Consider the following 18,281-nt stretch of genomic DNA (forward strand, 5'->3'; position numbering starts at 1 on the left):
TAATATAATTTTTTTTTATTATGGATATAATTTTTATATACTGTTAATTGTAAAAAAAATTACACACGAGGTCTAATAAAATTTTACATAACCCAGTTTTTTTTACTTAATTATTAAATTTAATATTTTGATTATATTGAAAATAAAAAATCAGATAAAGTGCTAACAACATGTGATTAGATACATGTGAAAAAAGTTTTAGAATGAATTAATCTCTTTTTCATATAATAACAATTTTATTTTATAACGAATATAATAATGACAAATTGACAATGACAAACATAGTTTTGAGATAAAGAAAGCGATGGGATCTATTCACAGCCCCGATCCACTTCATTTTCAAAAGCACCTAATCTCAGCCGCCCCAAACGAGTCGCGCTAAACTCAACTCGCCGGAGTTCGTCGTCGTCGTCGCAGGAACGCCCACCACCAACACTCACAAAGTCCGTCCAGGTTTTTCTTTTTTTTTTCTTTTTCATTTTTTTCTCCGATGCGATTTCAGCGCGATTTGCGGCCGCGATAACCGCCTCTGCAAAAGGCAACGCGCCGGAGCTTCATCCCGCACCGCGGTTCCACGATTTTGCGCTGCTATGGCGAGATTGATGTCATATGATTAGAGAATTTGAAATTTATATGCTACAGTCCCCTTTTCGTTTGTTTGTAATGTGAGATATATAATAATAAGAAATCAAAGAAATTTGATTACAGGATGTTAACATGCCGTGATGATGGGTGTTCCTTTTCTAATGTTGGTGTATATAGATGAATGATTGGTTATGTTAGGTAGATGATGATTGTCAACTTAATGCATGTTCGGTTATGGTTATGGTTAGGTTATATTTATATACTTACACGTGGCTTTGGATTTCTTTCTGGAAACTATTTGTGCAGGTAAATATTTGATTGACAATCTTCTTATATACTTAATAGTCAAGTTTTTGAGTATAAGAGAAGCTTTTCAATGGCCAAGAAACCGGCACCAAAATCCAGTAAATTATCCGTGTACCTGTACGTTCCTAATATCATTGGTGGGTATTTCACTATAATGGTGGATATATGGTTTTATTCTCTCTTGTTTACTTACACATTGTACAAACAACCCCTAGTTTTTTAATACTTAGCTTTTGCTCATAGTGTTCCAACTTCCAAGAATAAATGCACTGTCTTAACTCTTGATTGTCTGTGATACTGCAGGATATATCCGGGTTCTTTTGAACTGTCTTGCCTTCTCTTTATGTTTAAAACACAAAATCGTTTTTCCTATTCTCTACTTTTTCAGGTGAGATACAGTTGAATGGATTTTTGTTTTCTTTCTATTATTGAACTTTTACCTCTTTAATATATAAATATATATTGGATGCGGGCATAATTTGGCTTAATTTGTGTTGCTGCCAGCTTTGTATGCGATGCTGTGGATGGCTGGTGTGCACGAAGATTCAATCAAGGTATAAAGTTTATGGTGGATGTCAGATCACTAATATTTCCTATTGAGTATTGTTAATAATATCAATACTTAACTAAGAAAATCATTACACAATTTAATAATGTCAGATCACTATGATGCATCCACATGCATCACACTGACATTCTTGGGCAAAAGTTGGTCAATAATTAAGGGATGACTACATTTCCTGACTCCTTGTAGCGCGTTTTGAATATGAATCTATGATCCCCGTGTTAAATATCTTTACTCTTAGCTACCTTCTGTTTTGTGAAAACAGGTAAAAATTAATTTTTCTAACTCTTCCTGATTATTGTATGTTTCATTATCATTTGGAATTTAACACTTGAAAATCAGTTTGAATTTAAAATTGAGGTAACATTAAAGCTGGGACTTTGCTAAGATATTTGTATGAGAAGCATTTATAATTTAAATCTGTGATCGTTTATACTTTTTCCATTCTTGAGAGCTAGATGCCGTGGTTTTGCTCCATGACTGCATTCTGTTGACTCTTTGATTTTTACATTTTTTTTATGAAACATTAGGGTGGCTGTTAGCAAGTTGTATTAAATAAAAATAAACAAAACAAATGGTAGGAAGGCTTGTATGCTAATGAAGGTTGGCTTCAATGTAGGATCAAACATCATCCACATAAAGGTCTTCGGCTCAAATTGTGCTGCTTGTCTTTCATTGATATGCATGCTATGTTTGAGCACCATTATAATTTATAAGGACAACTTGTTGCATGTCCAGACTGTGCAATTTGGGAAACTCCTATTTCCGTATACTTATTATTTTTAATTTTATAAATGTGATTATTCCATATAATAAACCAATGTATTAATCAAGCATTTTATAGCTCCACGACTCCACAATGGTTTATCGCATCAGGTTGTTCTTTAATAAGCCTGTATACAATCTAGCATTTATATCTATTGTTATTTACTTGATTCAGTGTCAACATTTGGAGCTGTGCTGGACATGGTAACAGACAGGTTATTCTCGGTTCCCTCTCGTTCTTAATATACACGCAAGCCAAAGAAATGTTGATCAGTACTGCTTTAAATTCTTTATATTGTTCGATTATTGTGTGCTTTGAATTAATGTGGCTTCCTTTATACCAGGATTAGCACTGCATGTCTTCTTGTAGTTCTTTCCCAATTATACAAGTAAGATATTTGTCCTTTTGAGATGTTCGTCAGTCACTATGCTTTTAAGCCTGTACACCTGACTTTTGGGCTAAATTTGTGTAAAGGCCTGGCCTGATCTTCTTGTCATTGCTCGCCTTAGATATTGCCAGCCACTGGTTTCAAATGTACAGGTAGTGAAAGTTAACTGCCCTAAGTCAAATTGTATATTTTTGCAGTTACTGGATTGGATCTCGATGAGTTTCTCGAGCTGATTTTTTTACTTTAAATGCAGCACTTTCTTGCTGGGAAAGGCTAGTCATAAAGATGTAAAAGACAGTACCAATTGGCTTTTCAAGGCATATTATGGAAATAGGATGTTTATGGCTTACTGTTGTGTCTCATGTGAGGTAATTGTTATGCTGTCATCATAATATTTTGTGAAAAAAACTTCATTAATTTTGTTTTTCTTCGTTTCTTATCCTTATATTCTGCAGGTTCTTTACTTAATCCTGTTTTATCTTGCGGATAATCAAACAGAGACATTGGTGGATGTTAGTGTTTTCTCTGTGCTTTTGATGCTTTTAGATTATCATATTTAGAGGGTTTCTTCTGATCATCTTAGTTTCTTAATTGTTTCTAATTTCAGGTTTTATCAAGTAATTTGCAAAAGATAACCATAATCTCTTTCCTAATCAGCACAAGTTTATTTGGATGGGCAACCAAGCAAGTTATAAATGTTATTCAGGTTCGTACATGATGTCTTTATGCTGCATATTTTAGATGATGAGATGCTGTATATATATTTAGTTTTTTATCACCCCCATCCTATAATGAGAAGAAAAAGAAAATCCAAACTCCAAGAAAACATGGCAGTATTAAATCAGTAAATTGTTCATATTTTTAATATGGAATATCATCCTGTTATGGGAAGGGGATTCTTGGTGCAGTGGTTGTAGTTTCTTCCATGTGACTGGAGCTCGGGTTTGAGTCATAAAATGAAATCAGCCTCTTGCAAATGCAAGGTAAGGCTGTCTAGTGTCCTACAATAGGCTCGAGTTTGACACTTTCCTTGACCGCGCTATAGAGCGAATAGCACCATGTTGCCCTTTATTCATACAAATTTTCCTCTGCTTTTCCTATTCTCCATAAAACATGGAAGAAAAATAATGCAGAGCTAAATTCTCCATAGTATAGAAGCGGAGCTACTGAACCCAAACCAGACCATATTATCTTCATATTATAACTTCAATAATTGACTTCAAGGTTTTGTTTTGGAGTTAGGAGGGGGCGAGATGGGAGAGGACGTGAGGAGGATCTCTCACCTTGTTTGGGAGTGTAATTGGAGGGGAAGGGGAGGTTTACTACTAATATTTTCTTTGTTCAGAGAGTATATTATAAAGAGGAAGAGTATTTAGGAAAATCTTCAATGCCCTCCAAAATCCTCCATAGTTCTTTCTTCTCCAAAGTCCTCTCCCAATTTATTGTGTGCTCCCATATTTGGCGGTTTTAAAGTCCTACAACAAAAATCTGCTATGCAAGATGAGGGACTATCGTCCCTTTCCTTTTCTTTAATCCCCTATGCAAGGTTCCATTCCCTTCTAACTCCCAAACAAAAGGTTTACATTCTAGTCATATAACGAAATTCTTGGAATAAGAATTGATCGGTTGATTTTTATTTATTTAGCTACACGTACTAGTTGGTTTATTTGTTCATTGATTAAGTCCTGCATTTTAATCTGCCATAAAACCTATTTGATTTCAGATGAAAACAGCAGCAGACATGTGTGTGCTTTATGATATCGACAAAAAACAAAAGCACTGATGTTTATTCCATGTCCACGAAGCCCTTGCCTTTGCCTTCTTGTACCTAGTTTTGAGCTAAAAGTTTGATATCAGTATCCTCGTTGGCAATTGAGCTTGAATTAGTCAGTTTTACATTGTTTGTAACAAAAGAAATACTGAAATGGAACAGTGCTGAATTAGAAAATCCAGCCTTGCATGTAGAAAAAATTCAGTAGCACGAAGTTCGTTGCCTTTTTTGTTCACTTTACATCACACTACAACTGATGTATTCAGTTCTGAATTCCTAATCCATTGAAGTCTGTATTATCTGCTCCTGGAGAATTATCGCACCGACTATGAATTTGTGATTATTTTGTTTTGGGGTTTTGGAATTTGAATAAACTGAATAAGCGCATATATTTCACATGGTGAATGTTATTGCAATTAAACAGCTGAAAACTTCATATAATGTACGATATATATATATATATATATATATGCATGCTTAACGTATATAACTCTTGAGAGATTATAGGGCTAGTTTTGAGAGCAAAAAAAAAAGGATATTCTAGGATGGGTAAGTATTTAGTGTGTCTGATGTTGATTGTTTAATAACGTATTTTAAATTAAATGAATTTGATTTTATTAGCATTGATTTTGAAGTAAAGTAATTTATATTTGGATGTTTATACTAAAAAAAAATTTAGTGTAAAATTTAGGATAAAAGTTACTTGGAGTAAAAAATGAAGTTTGGAGACAACTGACAGGACTCAACATTTAAACAATGGCCAGTCTTTTTTGTATGAAACATAGTGGTTTGTGTTATATATAAGAAATATAATCATTTTCAACAATATTGATTATTCAATTATTTTTTATATTCTTCATTGTAGAAAAAAGTGTGTATTTTTCATGCAAGAAGAATAAAAAGGATGTCAAAGGGTACTTCTGGAATAAAATCATTAATTAAAATTAATTTTTACTTGCTCTTCATTATTTGGTCTTTTTCTTTGACAGGACGATTGTGAAACTAAACATAGAATAAACAGGGATGCCTTTAGACCGCTTATATTCTAAAAAAGAAAAAGAAACTTTACAGGAACTAAAAATAAAAAAATTGTAGGAACTAGACTGTTATTTTTTCTCTGTAGTTTTTAATTTATTGAGAGGGCCATAAAGTTGTTTAAAAATTAAAACCAAAGCTCTAAATTATGTGTTTATGAGGTGAAGATTCTGGCATGAAATTGGTTGAAGGTGAAGGCATATAAGGATTTGATTATTCACTCTCCCAATGGTGTGAATGTCCATTAGGGTGTTTAATAATCAATTCAGGCTCATGAAAGTGTGAAGAGACAAACTGCATAATAAACAAGACTTGGCATTACAATGAGCTGATGTGGGGTCTAGAATGATGCGTATAATAAGGGGAAGGAGCATGTGGAAAGAGTAACTTCGGTATGTGAATTCCAATACATAACATACATGCATAAACAGAATATTGCATTATCCATTAAAATCTTAAAAGTGTGACAGCTACATAGTTCTAAGCTTAGTCAATTAATAGACAGGAACCATATAACATGTTGCATGAATCATGAACTTTTTCCAAACAATAAAATTTCTCTCTAATGGCTCTACTTTTTCTTAACAATAAAATGATCATCATAAAGGTTACTGGTTGATTGAAGTGTATCAATACAAACTAAACCCAAAAAACTGGCTAATGAGGATGGCAAACCCAAGGGCTATAGCTATAAGAGAAGAAGCCCAAGTGAGTTTCTCTGTTATTCTAGGAATTCTATCCTTTAGTGCCTCACTACACGATCCTATAAAAACCGTATAACTACCCATTGCAACAACAGTTCCAAATAAGAACATGATGAGAAATGCAGCGCCGGACAAGCGAGAAGGCAAAGCGAGGGCCGGCAACACCATCATTAACGCGTCTGGTTGCAGTCCATGCACTATTCCAGTGGCAAAAGTTGCAAAACCAATCTTCTTCTTTCCTACTACAGGATTATCAAGTGATTCGTAGGCGCTGACATCACATTCACCATTTTCTAAGGCAACACATGGAGTGGGAGCCTCTGAAGCTTCTTTAATTCCCATAGCACCGATTACTAGCAAGGTAATGCCTACCACTCTTGTGCCCCAAGTTTGGATAATTTCGATGTGAAGTCGATCTTTTAGGAGCAAAAATATTAAGCCGAAGATTACCTGACCAGCATCATGGCCACAACCCCAAAGGGCTCCAACAGCAGCACTCTCCATTCGACTGCGGCCGATTGACAATGGAGCCAAAGCTGCAAGATGGTCGGGGCCTGATAATGTATGCAAGCAACCGGCAAAGAAACCAGTCCAAGCACTACTTAGGAGTTCGGTGCGGATAAGTTTTCCACCAACGGCAGTTGTGGCAGGACCACCGGTCTTGGCAGCATTTTGAAAGGTTGCAAAAGCTGCTGGAGCAAAAGCTGGTTGAATTAAGAGCACAATAAGAGCAGAGAGTATTACAAATGTCTGAACTGTTATTCCCTGAGGAAAAAATAAGTACAAAGGATGACTTTTAAGCTTTATTGGAAAGTTTAAACATCTAACAGAAAATTAATGTGTACATTGGGTCTATATAACGTAAACTCTTGTAACCTTCAGCCAAAAGAAAATACTCAACAAAAATTATCATGAATACAGAAACAGCAGCAGCATTGGACAATAGTAATCACAATTTACCACTAAGTCACACTCACCTATTTAACAGAGTAATCTTCAACTGAAACTTTACATGCATTGATATCAACTAAGTTATAAATGAGTCCACAAGTATGTTAATGATCACGATATAATCAGAAAAATACTTGGGATTGAAAGCTAAGTTAGATTATGGTTTGGGACCAGAAACAAGCCAACAAGAAGCGACATTACTAAAAAGGAGCAATAGCTCAAAAGTTGAAAACACTAATTTTGATGAAATCATCTAGAAGGTAATGATAAGTAGTACTGAGCTTCTGAGGGAGGACCAAGATTTAATCCCTGCAAAACACACTCTTGGGGAGGAGCAAAGAGTTATAAACTAGACTTACATACATGAGTGGAGATTAGTCACATAGCCGATCCAAATGATCGAAGGTTGTGGAGATACTATGTGGAGTCACTGGGGTTCCAAAGACCCTAATTACGAGAGACATTTATGAATCAAGAGAGACATTTATGATTTATGTGCTTACATTAATATTTTGTTTGAAAAAAGTATAGGAATCAACCATGTTCAAATAGATTCTTAATCACATACAAATTCCCTAAGACCAACGACAAGGGAATATGCTTATAATTCAAATAAACACAAGTATATTCTTGAAGATACTGTTCATGCCAAAAAAATTATCAAAACGACAGTGAAATTCTATGTAAACAACATGAAACGCTTTACACACAATGTCTTAACACGTACCTTTGGTTTTCTGAAATCGCTGGCATTGATCTGATTGAGGGGTTGGGGTTCGATTATGGGGTTATTAGAATTGGTTACTAGAGAAAGTGGGTTGTTTGGTTGCATCATCCGGTTAACGAAATGGGGAGTTGAAGACAAAAATGGAGATGGGTTTTCATGGTTGCGAGAAATTGAGGTGACCCACCTGAAGGAACAACGATTTGAAGGGAGAAAATTGAATCTTGCGGAACCAAAACGAGTGGTTGGAGGGAGAAAAGTAATGGGTTTGAGGTTAGTTTTGAGAGAAGGGAGAGAAGAGGAGGATAGAAGCCTATCCATGGCTTTTCTCTCGGTGTAGAGAAAGAGAGAGAGAAAAAGAGAAAGAGAAGAAGGAGTCTTGTATTTCTCGATAAAAGTCTAAGCACCAAAAGTCATCCTACAACAGCAAAGAGAAAATGGTACCTGTATCTCAAATTATTCTTTCAATCCTCTCGACTAACAAATACAATCATGAAAGAGTATAATAATTATACAATAATTTTAGAGTTTAATTTTTTTAAAATTAAATATTTTTTATGTACTTTAAAATTGTTGATTTTTGCTTTTAATTTTTATATAAATATTCGTATTTTTTAATCTTATAACTTCAATTTTAGTAAGAAGTACAATTGAAAAGAATGATATTTGTAAGGATTAAAAAGTGGAAAAAACATTTTATAAGGATTGAAAATTTATTTGACAAAAAAAGAAGTTTCATAAGGATATATTTAGAATGTAAAATCATTTTAAACCATAATCCAATAACCATTCATCCTACTGTAATATAAGCATATTATAAAATTGTTTTTTAAGAAGAAACGTATATACTCTTAAAGATCAAATACAAGTTCTTATTAGATTCTATGATGATTGGAGTTTCCCCATCTTATCCTATGATTTGGAATAAGTTGATACGGTTGAAGGTGTTTATGTTTGCGTGACGTCTTTTAAATCATCCCTTATCAACTAAAGACAATTTAGTTAGTAGAGGCATTACTCACGTTGGTTATTCTTTGTATGTGGCGTCAAAGAATCTATTCATCATATGTTTATCCTTTTTCTGAAGTTTGGGGTGGTTTGGATGAATCTTTTGAGTTGGTTAGGGTTATGCGTTGATTTGAATAAGAATGTATACTGTGAAGACTCATGCACATCAATTTATTGGGCTAGGTCTCACGAAAAAAAAGGAGTTCTCTCAAAAGTTGGAGTTATTTGGTTAGTTTGCTTTTGGTCTATATGAAAAATACACAATTCTATTATCTTTAATCATGTGGAGATCAACACTTCGTTACTTTTTGAAAAGCTGAAAACTCATGAGCGTGGTTTAGTGCAAATGATATCAATTTTGTTTATTATTTTAATTCATGGTGCTTACAAACATTAGGTGTTTGGAATTTTCTCATTTGTAGTTGGGGTTTCCGTTTATTTGATTTGGTTTTAAGTTCTGGATGTGTTTGGCCTTTTCATGGTTCTAGTTGGTTGATTTCTTTTCATGTAATGCCTTGATACTCTTATGTACTTTTAATTCCTCGTACATCCAATACTTAGAATTTTATTGATATATTATATTTTTTTTTTCTCTAAAAATAAAAATAACTATAATTTTTTTTTATTCTAATTGATTATTAGTATAAAATTAGTTTATATCGACAAAACATACTCTGTTTTTTATTTATTTATTTATTTTTTTATAATTTTATATTGTCGTTCAAAACAAACCAATCGTTGTGCTATGTAAGTATATATTGTAATTTTTTTTTTTCAAATTAGTATATACTCTATTTTTATATGACATTAGTGTAAAACTAATTTACATTGATGATGCATATCATTTTTTCTCTTCATAGAATTGTTAAATGTCAATTAAAATTATAGCTTTCATGTAAACTTTATTGTTATAGATTATGATGCGACATGCAGTTGAATATATGATCCATCATATTAATTTAACATCAATGTCATCACAACATGTACTAATTTGTCTATAAAGTTCAAGTCTTTTGTTGTCTAATTGAACAATAATTAGTTCATGCACAATTAAAATTATTCACATATTTGTTTATGAGATGACAAAATCGCATATGCAAATTTGTCTTTAGTGAGATGACATTGATATAAAATCAATGTGTCTAAGTCATATATTCAAAACGTAACTTATCATAATCTCTAATGAAAAGATTTATAGAAAAACTATTTTGATTTATTTTATAATTTCATTGATGTATTTATCAATTTACAAAATTTAAAAGTAAATTTCATTGATACTTACAATTTCAGATAACATTTTCATTATTCATTCCAACAACAAAAACATATGGGTAAACTATGTGTTCTATATTGTGGTTGTTTCTACACCTTTTCATTGATTTATTTTATAATTTCATTGATGTATTTATCAATTTACAAAATTTAAAAGTAAATTTCATTGATACTTACAATTTCAGATAACATTTTCATTATTCATTCCAACAACAAAAACATATGGGTAAACTATGTGTTCTATATTGTGGTTGTTTCTACACCTTTTCGGTTTTTTTTTTGTTAATTAAAGACAAACTTATTTGGTACATTATTTAACACATTTTATTATTATTTTTAGAGTAAAATATGAATTTGGTCATTGGCGAAGTTTTAAGGCCATATTAGGTTAAACTCTCACTTCAACAAAATTTAAACATATGTCAAATCTATTTTATCATTGTGGATTGGTAAGGAGCTAAAATGTGTGTGAAGAAGAGTAATTCAATAGGTGAATATGTGTTAAGAAAGACAATAGATTATCTGATTTTATATTTGTTGACTTTGATAACTTTAATGTATGTAGGAGAGAGATTGACTATTAAAATAAAATTATTTGAATGAGAGTGGGTGATGGTTAAGAGAGATATAAAGAGAAATTTATCAAAAGTAGTAATTGAAAGGTAGAGTCTCTACTCTTTAACAAGACCAACAAAATGACTAGTTGAATTTGAGTGTAGTGAGCGCAGAGATGGATGCAAGTGTGGATTATACGAAAGAGACAAGGGACACTCATTCAACAATTGCTAAATATAGAAGACAACTATTATATGTCAATTAAGGGTACTGATTAGTTTAGTTGAATATGAGGATGTGCACCAAAGAAATGTGAAATGTATAAGAAAAGTTACGAGTTCAATAAAACAAAAGAAAAAAAAGACATTTGATTGGTCTTGTTAAATAGTAGAGATTCTAAGGTTATGCTAATGAGATGTTTAATGATCAATCTTAGATAACAATCAATCTCAACTCAATGATTAAAGTTGACATTATTCCAAAATTAGACTCAATATCACAATTTTCATAAATTATTTGTTTGCTGTGATAAATGTAAGAGAGAATTTAAGATAGGTTATAAGCTTTAATTTTTTATATTGGACAATTAATTATATTTTCCAAAGAAATATTGATTATCTTGATATTCCAAAACTTGATTTATTTAAGAATAAACCATCAATTGAATCAAAATAAAATAAACCTTCAATTTTCACAAATATAAAAATATAATAAATAGTCTATAAACTACTATTAATTAATTTAGTCTATCAATTGGATTAAAAATAAGAGAGATGATAATAGTTTAGAGATTAACTTCATAAATTTAAAATTATTTATTTATAGACTACTTATTATATTTCTTCAATTTAAGGATTAAATTATTATAATATATTATCAACTAAATTAATGATTTATTCTTAACTTAAACATTTGTCTTAAACCTGACCAAAAAATATAAACACTTTGTCTTAAAAAAATAATTAAGGTAAACAAATACAGTTGACAAATTCATCTCAAGTTTTCATATATTTGAATCATTTGTACTTTCACGTTGCATTTTCTTTGTCTATGGCTATGCACATGAATGCCAAATATAAAGAACCCTAAATCGCTTTTGTAAATCTTTAATGAGTGAGGCAGCTCAAAGCCTATATAGAGTGAGGAACATCCCCAAAAAGGTTAAGATAAGGATCAGTCAATGAGGTGCTAGTATCATTTTATTTTATATTTTTCATAAATTGTAAAATAATTTTTATTTTAATTTTATAGTAGAAAATTACAAGTGTGTAGCTAATTGAATATTCAAACTTAGTATAATATTTTTTTAATTGCACTTAATTCTTAATAAATAAATTGGTCAATGAAATTATAAACGTCAGTTAAATTAACATTTAAATTGAAAAATATATTTATAAAATTGTTAAATATAAATTAAAATAGTCTCTTTAAATTTTTTTTATTATATATTTTAATATAACGGTGCACTTATTTATTTAGGTTGATTCCAGGTCAATGCATCTTTTAAAAAATAAAGGTTTAGCTATTTGAAGTAGCAATTGCCAATTTAGTTGATCGCTCAACTATTATTACTAAATACAGTTTCATCGGGTAGATGATTAACGGTATTTTATTATTTTACAAGAAGGCAAGTGGAGAGTATGTGGATGTGTCATAACGGAAAAACAAAAACGCGCCACGTCAGCAAAAAATAGGATGGGATGATGAGCAAGAAGTGGTGCCTGCCTGCCTCTGGTTTTTCAAGTCCAACAACCTCCTCTCCTTACCGCTAATGCTAACTCCCCTCTTTCCATCTTTCTCTCTCTTCTTCTTCTTCTTCATCTCCCTTCATCATCCATGGAAGTTAACAACTTCTCTTTCAACCACCGCTCCCTCCGATTAACCTCTCCCCTCTCTCTTTCCTCTCCCCGTACACACTTCCTCGGTTTCAACCATACTCTCAAGCCACCTGCTTCTCCAGCTCCATCAATTCGCTCTCGAAACAAAACCAACAGGTTAAGTCTTCTTCGCCTCCATTCACCGCGTTTCGTCTTCAAGGCTTCTTTTCACTCTCACTCTCTTATAGTCGTTGTCGTCGTTGTTACTTTATCTGCTGTTTCCTTGCTTCACTTCACTCTCAACAAGAGAAAGAAGAATCTCAACCAGGTCTATCTACTCTACACTCTACACTCTTCTTTATGCTTTTCTAGAATCGCTTCTGCATTCTTATTCTGATTTTGTATTGTTTAAATGTTTGTTTTGCGTTATATCTATTTCAGGGCATGGAAACTTAAGTTCGTTTTTAGATCTTCATATGGACATGTAGATATGCATTTGGATATTAGTTGCAGACTTTAGATATTTTTTGAAACCATAATCGATGTTATCAAATTTTGTTTAATTTTAAAATTGAAGTGTATAAACTCAGTTATTTAAATAGAAAGTTAGAATCTGATAGTCAATTTTTATTGCCTAGGTTCATTTAATTTAACTCAATTTAATTTAGTATTATACATATGTTGGTATTTTGCAGTAAAACGTTAATGTTCATAGTGTTCCAGTGTTTCCTTCCTGGCCAAGTATAAAGTATTTTTGAATTGATTGCATGTGTTCTATACTTCTATTTATATAATTAATAACAACTTAACATTTTCGCTACTACTGACACAGGGACATGCAAAATATGCATTATCGCCACAAGGAAGTAATGTTGGGAACCAGGTCATTGACAGCCAGATTCTTGGTTTTCCAAAATTTCAAAGGGATAACTCGCTGAGCGAAATTGGGAAGTTAAATGATATCAACGGAAAGGAAAACCATGTTTTTGAGGACCAAGAGGTCCACCTTCAATTTTTGCAATCTTCTATGGTGCAAGAAACTGCCTTGAAGACTCAGACGATAGATTCATCTTCGTCTGTTCTTGACTCTAGTGTCAATGATAACAGCTCCGAGGTATTAGAGGAGCCTTTTTTATCTGTGACTTTCCAATCAGGTTCATTAGAACCTATAGCTTTTGCTGAGGAAATGACTCTACAAGTGGTAGAAAATCAAGATGTAGTTGACTCTGATCTCGAGTTGCCTTTGAGTATGGTCAAACCTGAGCATGATGCTTCTTCTGTTGATGTAGACAATGCACTTTCTACAATCAATGAACATACTAAAGAAAAAATTGAACTTCGTGCCATCAAAAGTGGTGTCCTTTTTGGCGAATCTGTTAGGGAAGGGCTGTACATGTTTTATGAGGACAAAAATTCTGCCTCCGGATCCATGAAACCCCTGAGTAGTAATGAGTCATTATCTACCGGTGCTTCTTTTGCGAATAGCAAAGGATTTCCATCTGCAATAGGAAATACCAGCGTGAATGGATTAAGATTATCTACAGATATTTCTCAACGAAATGCAGGTAATTACATGAAAGAAAATGCAAAGATGATATCATTTAATTGATGATGCAGTTGGTCAAATCTTTTCATAATGTCAACGTGATGAGCAATCAAATTTCAGAGAAAACTTTAATATAAACCGTGTTTGTTGTTTCAGAGTTTGTTGAAGGAGCAGTTAAAATTTCCAGTCACAGAGAAGGCTTCCCTCGACAACATGTAAGTAAAAACTTGAGAAAAGCCGGAAGATATCTGAGAGACAGGGAAAGGAACTATATGGATCATAATAGTAACAAAGTTTTGCCCCAGAGTTCCCACTCAGTCAGGGTGCATGTCGATCAGAAAAAGGATAAAATCAGGGTCCACGATGGTCAGAAAATTGATCCTTCAAAGCATCTAAGCAAATATAGTTACTTGCTAAAAGCTGGCAGGTACTCCAATGAACAACAAAGAACGTAAACTTGTCTTTGGATCACTGCTTGATGGAATTTTATGCATGTAGCAAATTTGCTTTGAATGAAACAATGTGGTCAAACTTCTCCCTTCATCTCTTTACTATTAATTTAAAGCTTGAAAAACTTATCCTGAATTACATTGATTTTGTTAGGCTACGTGAATGTGTAGAATTGCTTAAAGATATGGAAATGAAGGGTTTATTAGATATGACTAAGGTACATGCATCTTTATGGTTGTTTTCACATACTCCATTGTTCAATTTTGAGTTTCTCTTATATGCCATATTCACTGGTTATAGGCTTATCATGCCAAGTTTTTCAACATCTGCAAGAAACAAAAAGCTGTTAAAGAAGCTTTTGATTATATTAGGCTTATTCCAAATCCAACATTGAGTACGTTTAATATGCTTATGTCGGTGTGTACAAGCTCCCAAGATTCAGAAGGTAAGTTGATGTTGGTTACCCCACAAAAGGTTATTTCTTTGCCAACTTTTCAGTGCATGACATTTGTGTTGTGTATTCAGGGGCTTTCCAAGTTATGCAGCTTCTTAAGGATGCTCAACAAGATCCTGATTGCAAACTTTATACTACTCTGATATCAACTTGTGCAAAAACTGGGAAAGTTGATCTAATGTTTGAAGTACAATGCCTCTCTTCTGGGATTTTTTATTTGAGTCACTCTAGCATGATATTTTTATGCATAATTATATACTCTCTAAATCCCATGTATAGTAATAATGTTAATATGCATGCGTAGGTATTTCACACGATGGTTAATTCTGGAGTGGAACCTAACGTTCATACCTATGGGGCGCTTATTGATGGTTGTGCTAGAGCTGGTCAAGTAGCTAAAGCATTTGGTGTATATGGGATAATGAGGTCAAAGGTACAATATTTGCCACATCTTTTTCTAAAGAGTTATGTTGTCACCTATCAGCGGTATTAGCTGATTCCTCCCCCAATTTTTAATTATTCATACTGATGAAATGTTTGTATGCAGTAGAATGTGAAGCCAGATCGTGTTGTTTTCAATGCACTTATTGCTGCATGTGCACAGTCAGGAGCAATGGCTCGTGCCTTTGACGTGGTAGCAGAAATGGAAGCTGAAATACAACCTATTGAGCCAGACCACGTAACTTTTGGTACATTGATGAAGGCATGTGCAAAGGCTGGTCAGGTCTGGATCTTTCTTCCCCATTTTCCCCATAGTATAAAAATATATTTTTTTGGGAGATATTCTTATGTTTCATAAAATGTATGTGATATTTAACAACGATGAATTTTCTATATAGGTTGAACGAGCACGTGAAGTGTATAAGATGATACAACAATATAATATAAAGGGATCTTCAGAAGTTTACACAATTGCAATTAATTCTTGTAGTCAAACTGGAGATTGGGAATTTGCACGTAGTGTATACGATGACATGACCCAGAAAGGGGTGCTCCCTGATGAGGTATATGTTTTTGAACTTTTTGGGTGATATAGATTATCGAAATCTGCATATTTTTATTTTAGAAAATCATTACGTTTTTTTTATAGGATAATTTTGCTTTTATTTGTATGGTGGTTTCTTGAATTGATTCATGTGTGTAATTGTTTTATTATTTATTTATTATATTGTTATTATTATTACATTATTAGGCAGTTAAATTATTAGTAGACAGTTTTTATTAATAATAACGGCCATATGTAACTGCTGTGCAGTTAGAATAGGAATAAGTTAATTAGGAGATTAAGGCATGTTGCTTATAAATAGAAGGGGTAATTGAGAGAAAGGGTATCTTGGCATTTGTATTGGTTCGGGGGCCTAATAGGCATTGGGAGAGTTCTGGATCTCTCGAATATCCAGAGAAACATAATTGTAATATTCAATATATGGTTGATTTCTATCAGTAATGTTCTATCCTTTCTCTGCCATTGTTTGCTTACAGAAGTTTTTGACTCACCATGCAGATGTTTCTTAGTGCACTAATAGATGTTGCTGGGCATGCTCAAAATCTGGAGGCTGCTTTTGATATATTACAACAGGCCCGGAAAGGAGGAATACAGATTGGAATGATGACATATAGCTCATTGATGGGTGCCTGTAGCAAGGTATGTATGTCTGGTCAAGTAAAATGATTTAAAGGAAAAAAGAAAGCAAAATTGGTGCACAAGAAAATGAAGGTGGAGTATAAGTGAACCATCAAAACATATAGTTCACCATAAGCCATAGAAAATGACCTGCTATTATAGGTGGTAATTCTTTTTTGTTTTATTTTGTTGTATTCAAGTGTTCCCTGTTTTTCTTATTGCATATTATAAGTGTTCTTGAAAATTTAAAAATCCATTTCTTTTTTAACAGTGATATAAAAAAGTTCCAGTTTACCACATTTGGCTTCACACCCATCAATTTTCACACTATCCACCAAACCCAGAGCCTCATTTGCAATTTCTAAAAGAATAATAGATTACTGGTAATCTGAGCTGTTCAATAAGATAGTAATATATTTGTTGGTTAAAACATGCTTCATTGTAAACCATATAAGTCACTGCCTCACCTTAGATTCCAGAAAATGAAATCATTGCTAGTTGTGGAAGGGAAAGGAATTGAAAAGGTTTCATTGTAAACCATACTTAGCAATGGAGTAGATTTGAATAATGTTTATGTATTAATAGACGGCTAATAAAAATTTATTTTAGCTTTAAATTATACCTTTTATTTTAAGAAAATTTAGTTCAGTTAAATGACTTTAAATAGGTTTTTAATTCGGATAGGTATTCTAAGATACGGGTTTCACTTTGATTATCAGTTTTTTTTGGCATTCTAGCTATTGATCTTAGATAAGAAAGATGTATGCATGTAAGATATTATCCTTTTAGGTATATATTTAAGGATTTTGTGTTCTAGTTGATGAGCCTGCATCTAGAAGTTAAAATAATGAATCTAAATTTCTTAATCTGAGAACCCTAAGATAAATACTTAGATAAATTGATATAGCATACGAAGTACAGGTACAACCTTGGGCAACTACAGCATGCTTTTATGTTATATCAATACTTTTGTTGCCTGTAATAAGTTCACCATTTACTAACTAGTGGTAAATGCTTTTTCCAGGCAAGAAATTGGCAGAAAGCATTGGAGCTATACGAACATCTTAAATCTCTTAAATTGGTGCAAACAGTTTCAACTGTTAATGCTTTGCTCACTGCTCTTTGTAAGTTTGACTTTTCCTTTTTCTTTTTTATTTTTTTATTTCATATTTTCATTCATTTAGGATGTTTATGCTTCAACACTAAGTAACTGATTTAGGATGCTGTTAAATGGTTTTGAGAAGCATTTTGTAGGAAAAGTAACTAAATTTGAAGGAAGATGGTAGGGTTAGTGAAATTGGTAACTTTAAGTTAATTGTTTTAATAAACAGATCTGAAGAGAAAGTTAATTGTGAGAAATAAAATTAGATAAGATGGTGAAGAGAGGCCAAAGAGATGTATCACGTTACTAGCAGCTACTGTTAAAGATTCGTTAAAAATTACATTACTCTTGATTCGTTCTTGGATAACTAATAAGTTTTTGCTTGACTTAGGACTAATCAAAGTTAGGAGACCAAGAGTCGGCAAGTGAAGGCAGGGAAACTGGCCACCATTTACCAAGTAACTAACCCACGTCGATTTACTAATATAACTGACAAAACCAAAGCTTAAGCTTATACATAAACATAAATAAACACCTATATTTAAAACTCTGCACAAGAAATATTAAAATAACCCTAGAAAGTATAACTTCAGTCAAGAAAATAATTCTAATAAAGTCACATTTGATGACCAGAATTCAGAAACAAGAGCAGTGAGAG

General features: G+C 32.7%; 3 protein-coding genes across 4 annotated transcripts in view; 2 read left to right on the plus strand and 1 right to left on the minus strand.

The window, feature by feature from the left end:
• Positions 1 to 259: 259 nt before the first annotated feature.
• Positions 260 to 4,777, plus strand: LOC101509970 (CDP-diacylglycerol--inositol 3-phosphatidyltransferase 1-like). 2 transcript variants are annotated; one of them, XM_004505767.4, is made up of 11 exons: positions 260 to 443; positions 892 to 1,028; positions 1,195 to 1,279; positions 1,396 to 1,445; positions 2,397 to 2,436; positions 2,566 to 2,610; positions 2,697 to 2,762; positions 2,864 to 2,978; positions 3,066 to 3,122; positions 3,218 to 3,316; positions 4,334 to 4,777. In XM_004505767.4, the coding sequence occupies exons 2-11, from the start codon at positions 962 to 964 to the stop codon at positions 4,391 to 4,393; spliced, it is 684 nt and encodes a 227-aa protein (XP_004505824.1). In that variant the 5' UTR covers positions 260 to 443; positions 892 to 961; the 3' UTR covers positions 4,394 to 4,777. The 2 variants fall into 2 exon arrangements, with proteins under 2 accessions (XP_004505824.1, XP_004505823.1); XM_004505766.4 differs by having other exon boundaries at positions 273 to 453.
• A 1,063-nt stretch (positions 4,778 to 5,840) lies between these two features.
• Positions 5,841 to 8,262, minus strand: LOC101510501 (chloroplast protein FOR GROWTH AND FERTILITY 2-like). The gene is made up of 2 exons (XM_004505768.4): positions 7,799 to 8,262; positions 5,841 to 6,885 (listed from the first exon to the last, which is right to left on the minus strand). Exons 1-2 carry the CDS (start codon positions 8,114 to 8,116, stop codon positions 6,046 to 6,048), a joined length of 1,158 nt encoding a protein of 385 aa, XP_004505825.1. The 5' UTR covers positions 8,117 to 8,262; the 3' UTR covers positions 5,841 to 6,045.
• Positions 8,263 to 12,299: 4,037 nt separating this feature from the next.
• Positions 12,300 to 18,281, plus strand: part of LOC101510829 (pentatricopeptide repeat-containing protein MRL1, chloroplastic) — a 17,123-nt gene continuing 11,141 nt past the window's right edge. Inside the window, exons 1-11 of the mRNA XM_004505769.4 lie at positions 12,300 to 12,775; positions 13,280 to 14,012; positions 14,150 to 14,420; positions 14,597 to 14,660; positions 14,744 to 14,888; positions 14,969 to 15,084; positions 15,202 to 15,330; positions 15,448 to 15,621; positions 15,737 to 15,901; positions 16,402 to 16,542; positions 17,546 to 17,645. Of these exons, the coding sequence (XP_004505826.1) occupies positions 12,467 to 12,775; positions 13,280 to 14,012; positions 14,150 to 14,420; positions 14,597 to 14,660; positions 14,744 to 14,888; positions 14,969 to 15,084; positions 15,202 to 15,330; positions 15,448 to 15,621; positions 15,737 to 15,901; positions 16,402 to 16,542; positions 17,546 to 17,645 (2,347 nt within the window). The 5' untranslated portion in view covers positions 12,300 to 12,466. The remainder of the gene's footprint in view (positions 12,776 to 13,279; positions 14,013 to 14,149; positions 14,421 to 14,596; positions 14,661 to 14,743; positions 14,889 to 14,968; positions 15,085 to 15,201; positions 15,331 to 15,447; positions 15,622 to 15,736; positions 15,902 to 16,401; positions 16,543 to 17,545; positions 17,646 to 18,281) is intronic.

The sequence above is a fragment of the Cicer arietinum genome, chromosome 6 (assembly GCF_000331145.2).
Source record: "Cicer arietinum cultivar CDC Frontier isolate Library 1 chromosome 6, Cicar.CDCFrontier_v2.0, whole genome shotgun sequence".
NCBI classification, from domain to species: Eukaryota; Viridiplantae; Streptophyta; class Magnoliopsida; order Fabales; family Fabaceae; genus Cicer; species Cicer arietinum.

Bases quoted from the DNA above. Each gene is read 5' to 3' on its own strand.
- LOC101510501 (XM_004505768.4), bottom strand. From the start codon at position 8,116: ATGGATAGGCTTCTATCCTCCTCTTCTCTCCCTTCTCTCAAAACTAAC. The intron at 6,886-7,798 runs GTACGTGTTAAG...TTTTTTCCTCAG, and splicing joins GCGATTTCAGAAAACCAAAG to GGAATAACAGTTCAGACATT.
- LOC101509970 (XM_004505767.4), top strand. From the start codon at position 962: ATGGCCAAGAAACCGGCACCAAAATCCAGTAAATTATCCGTGTACCTG. The intron at 1,280-1,395 runs GTGAGATACAGT...TGTTGCTGCCAG, and splicing joins CCTATTCTCTACTTTTTCAG to CTTTGTATGCGATGCTGTGG. The intron at 1,446-2,396 runs GTATAAAGTTTA...TACTTGATTCAG, and splicing joins TGCACGAAGATTCAATCAAG to TGTCAACATTTGGAGCTGTG.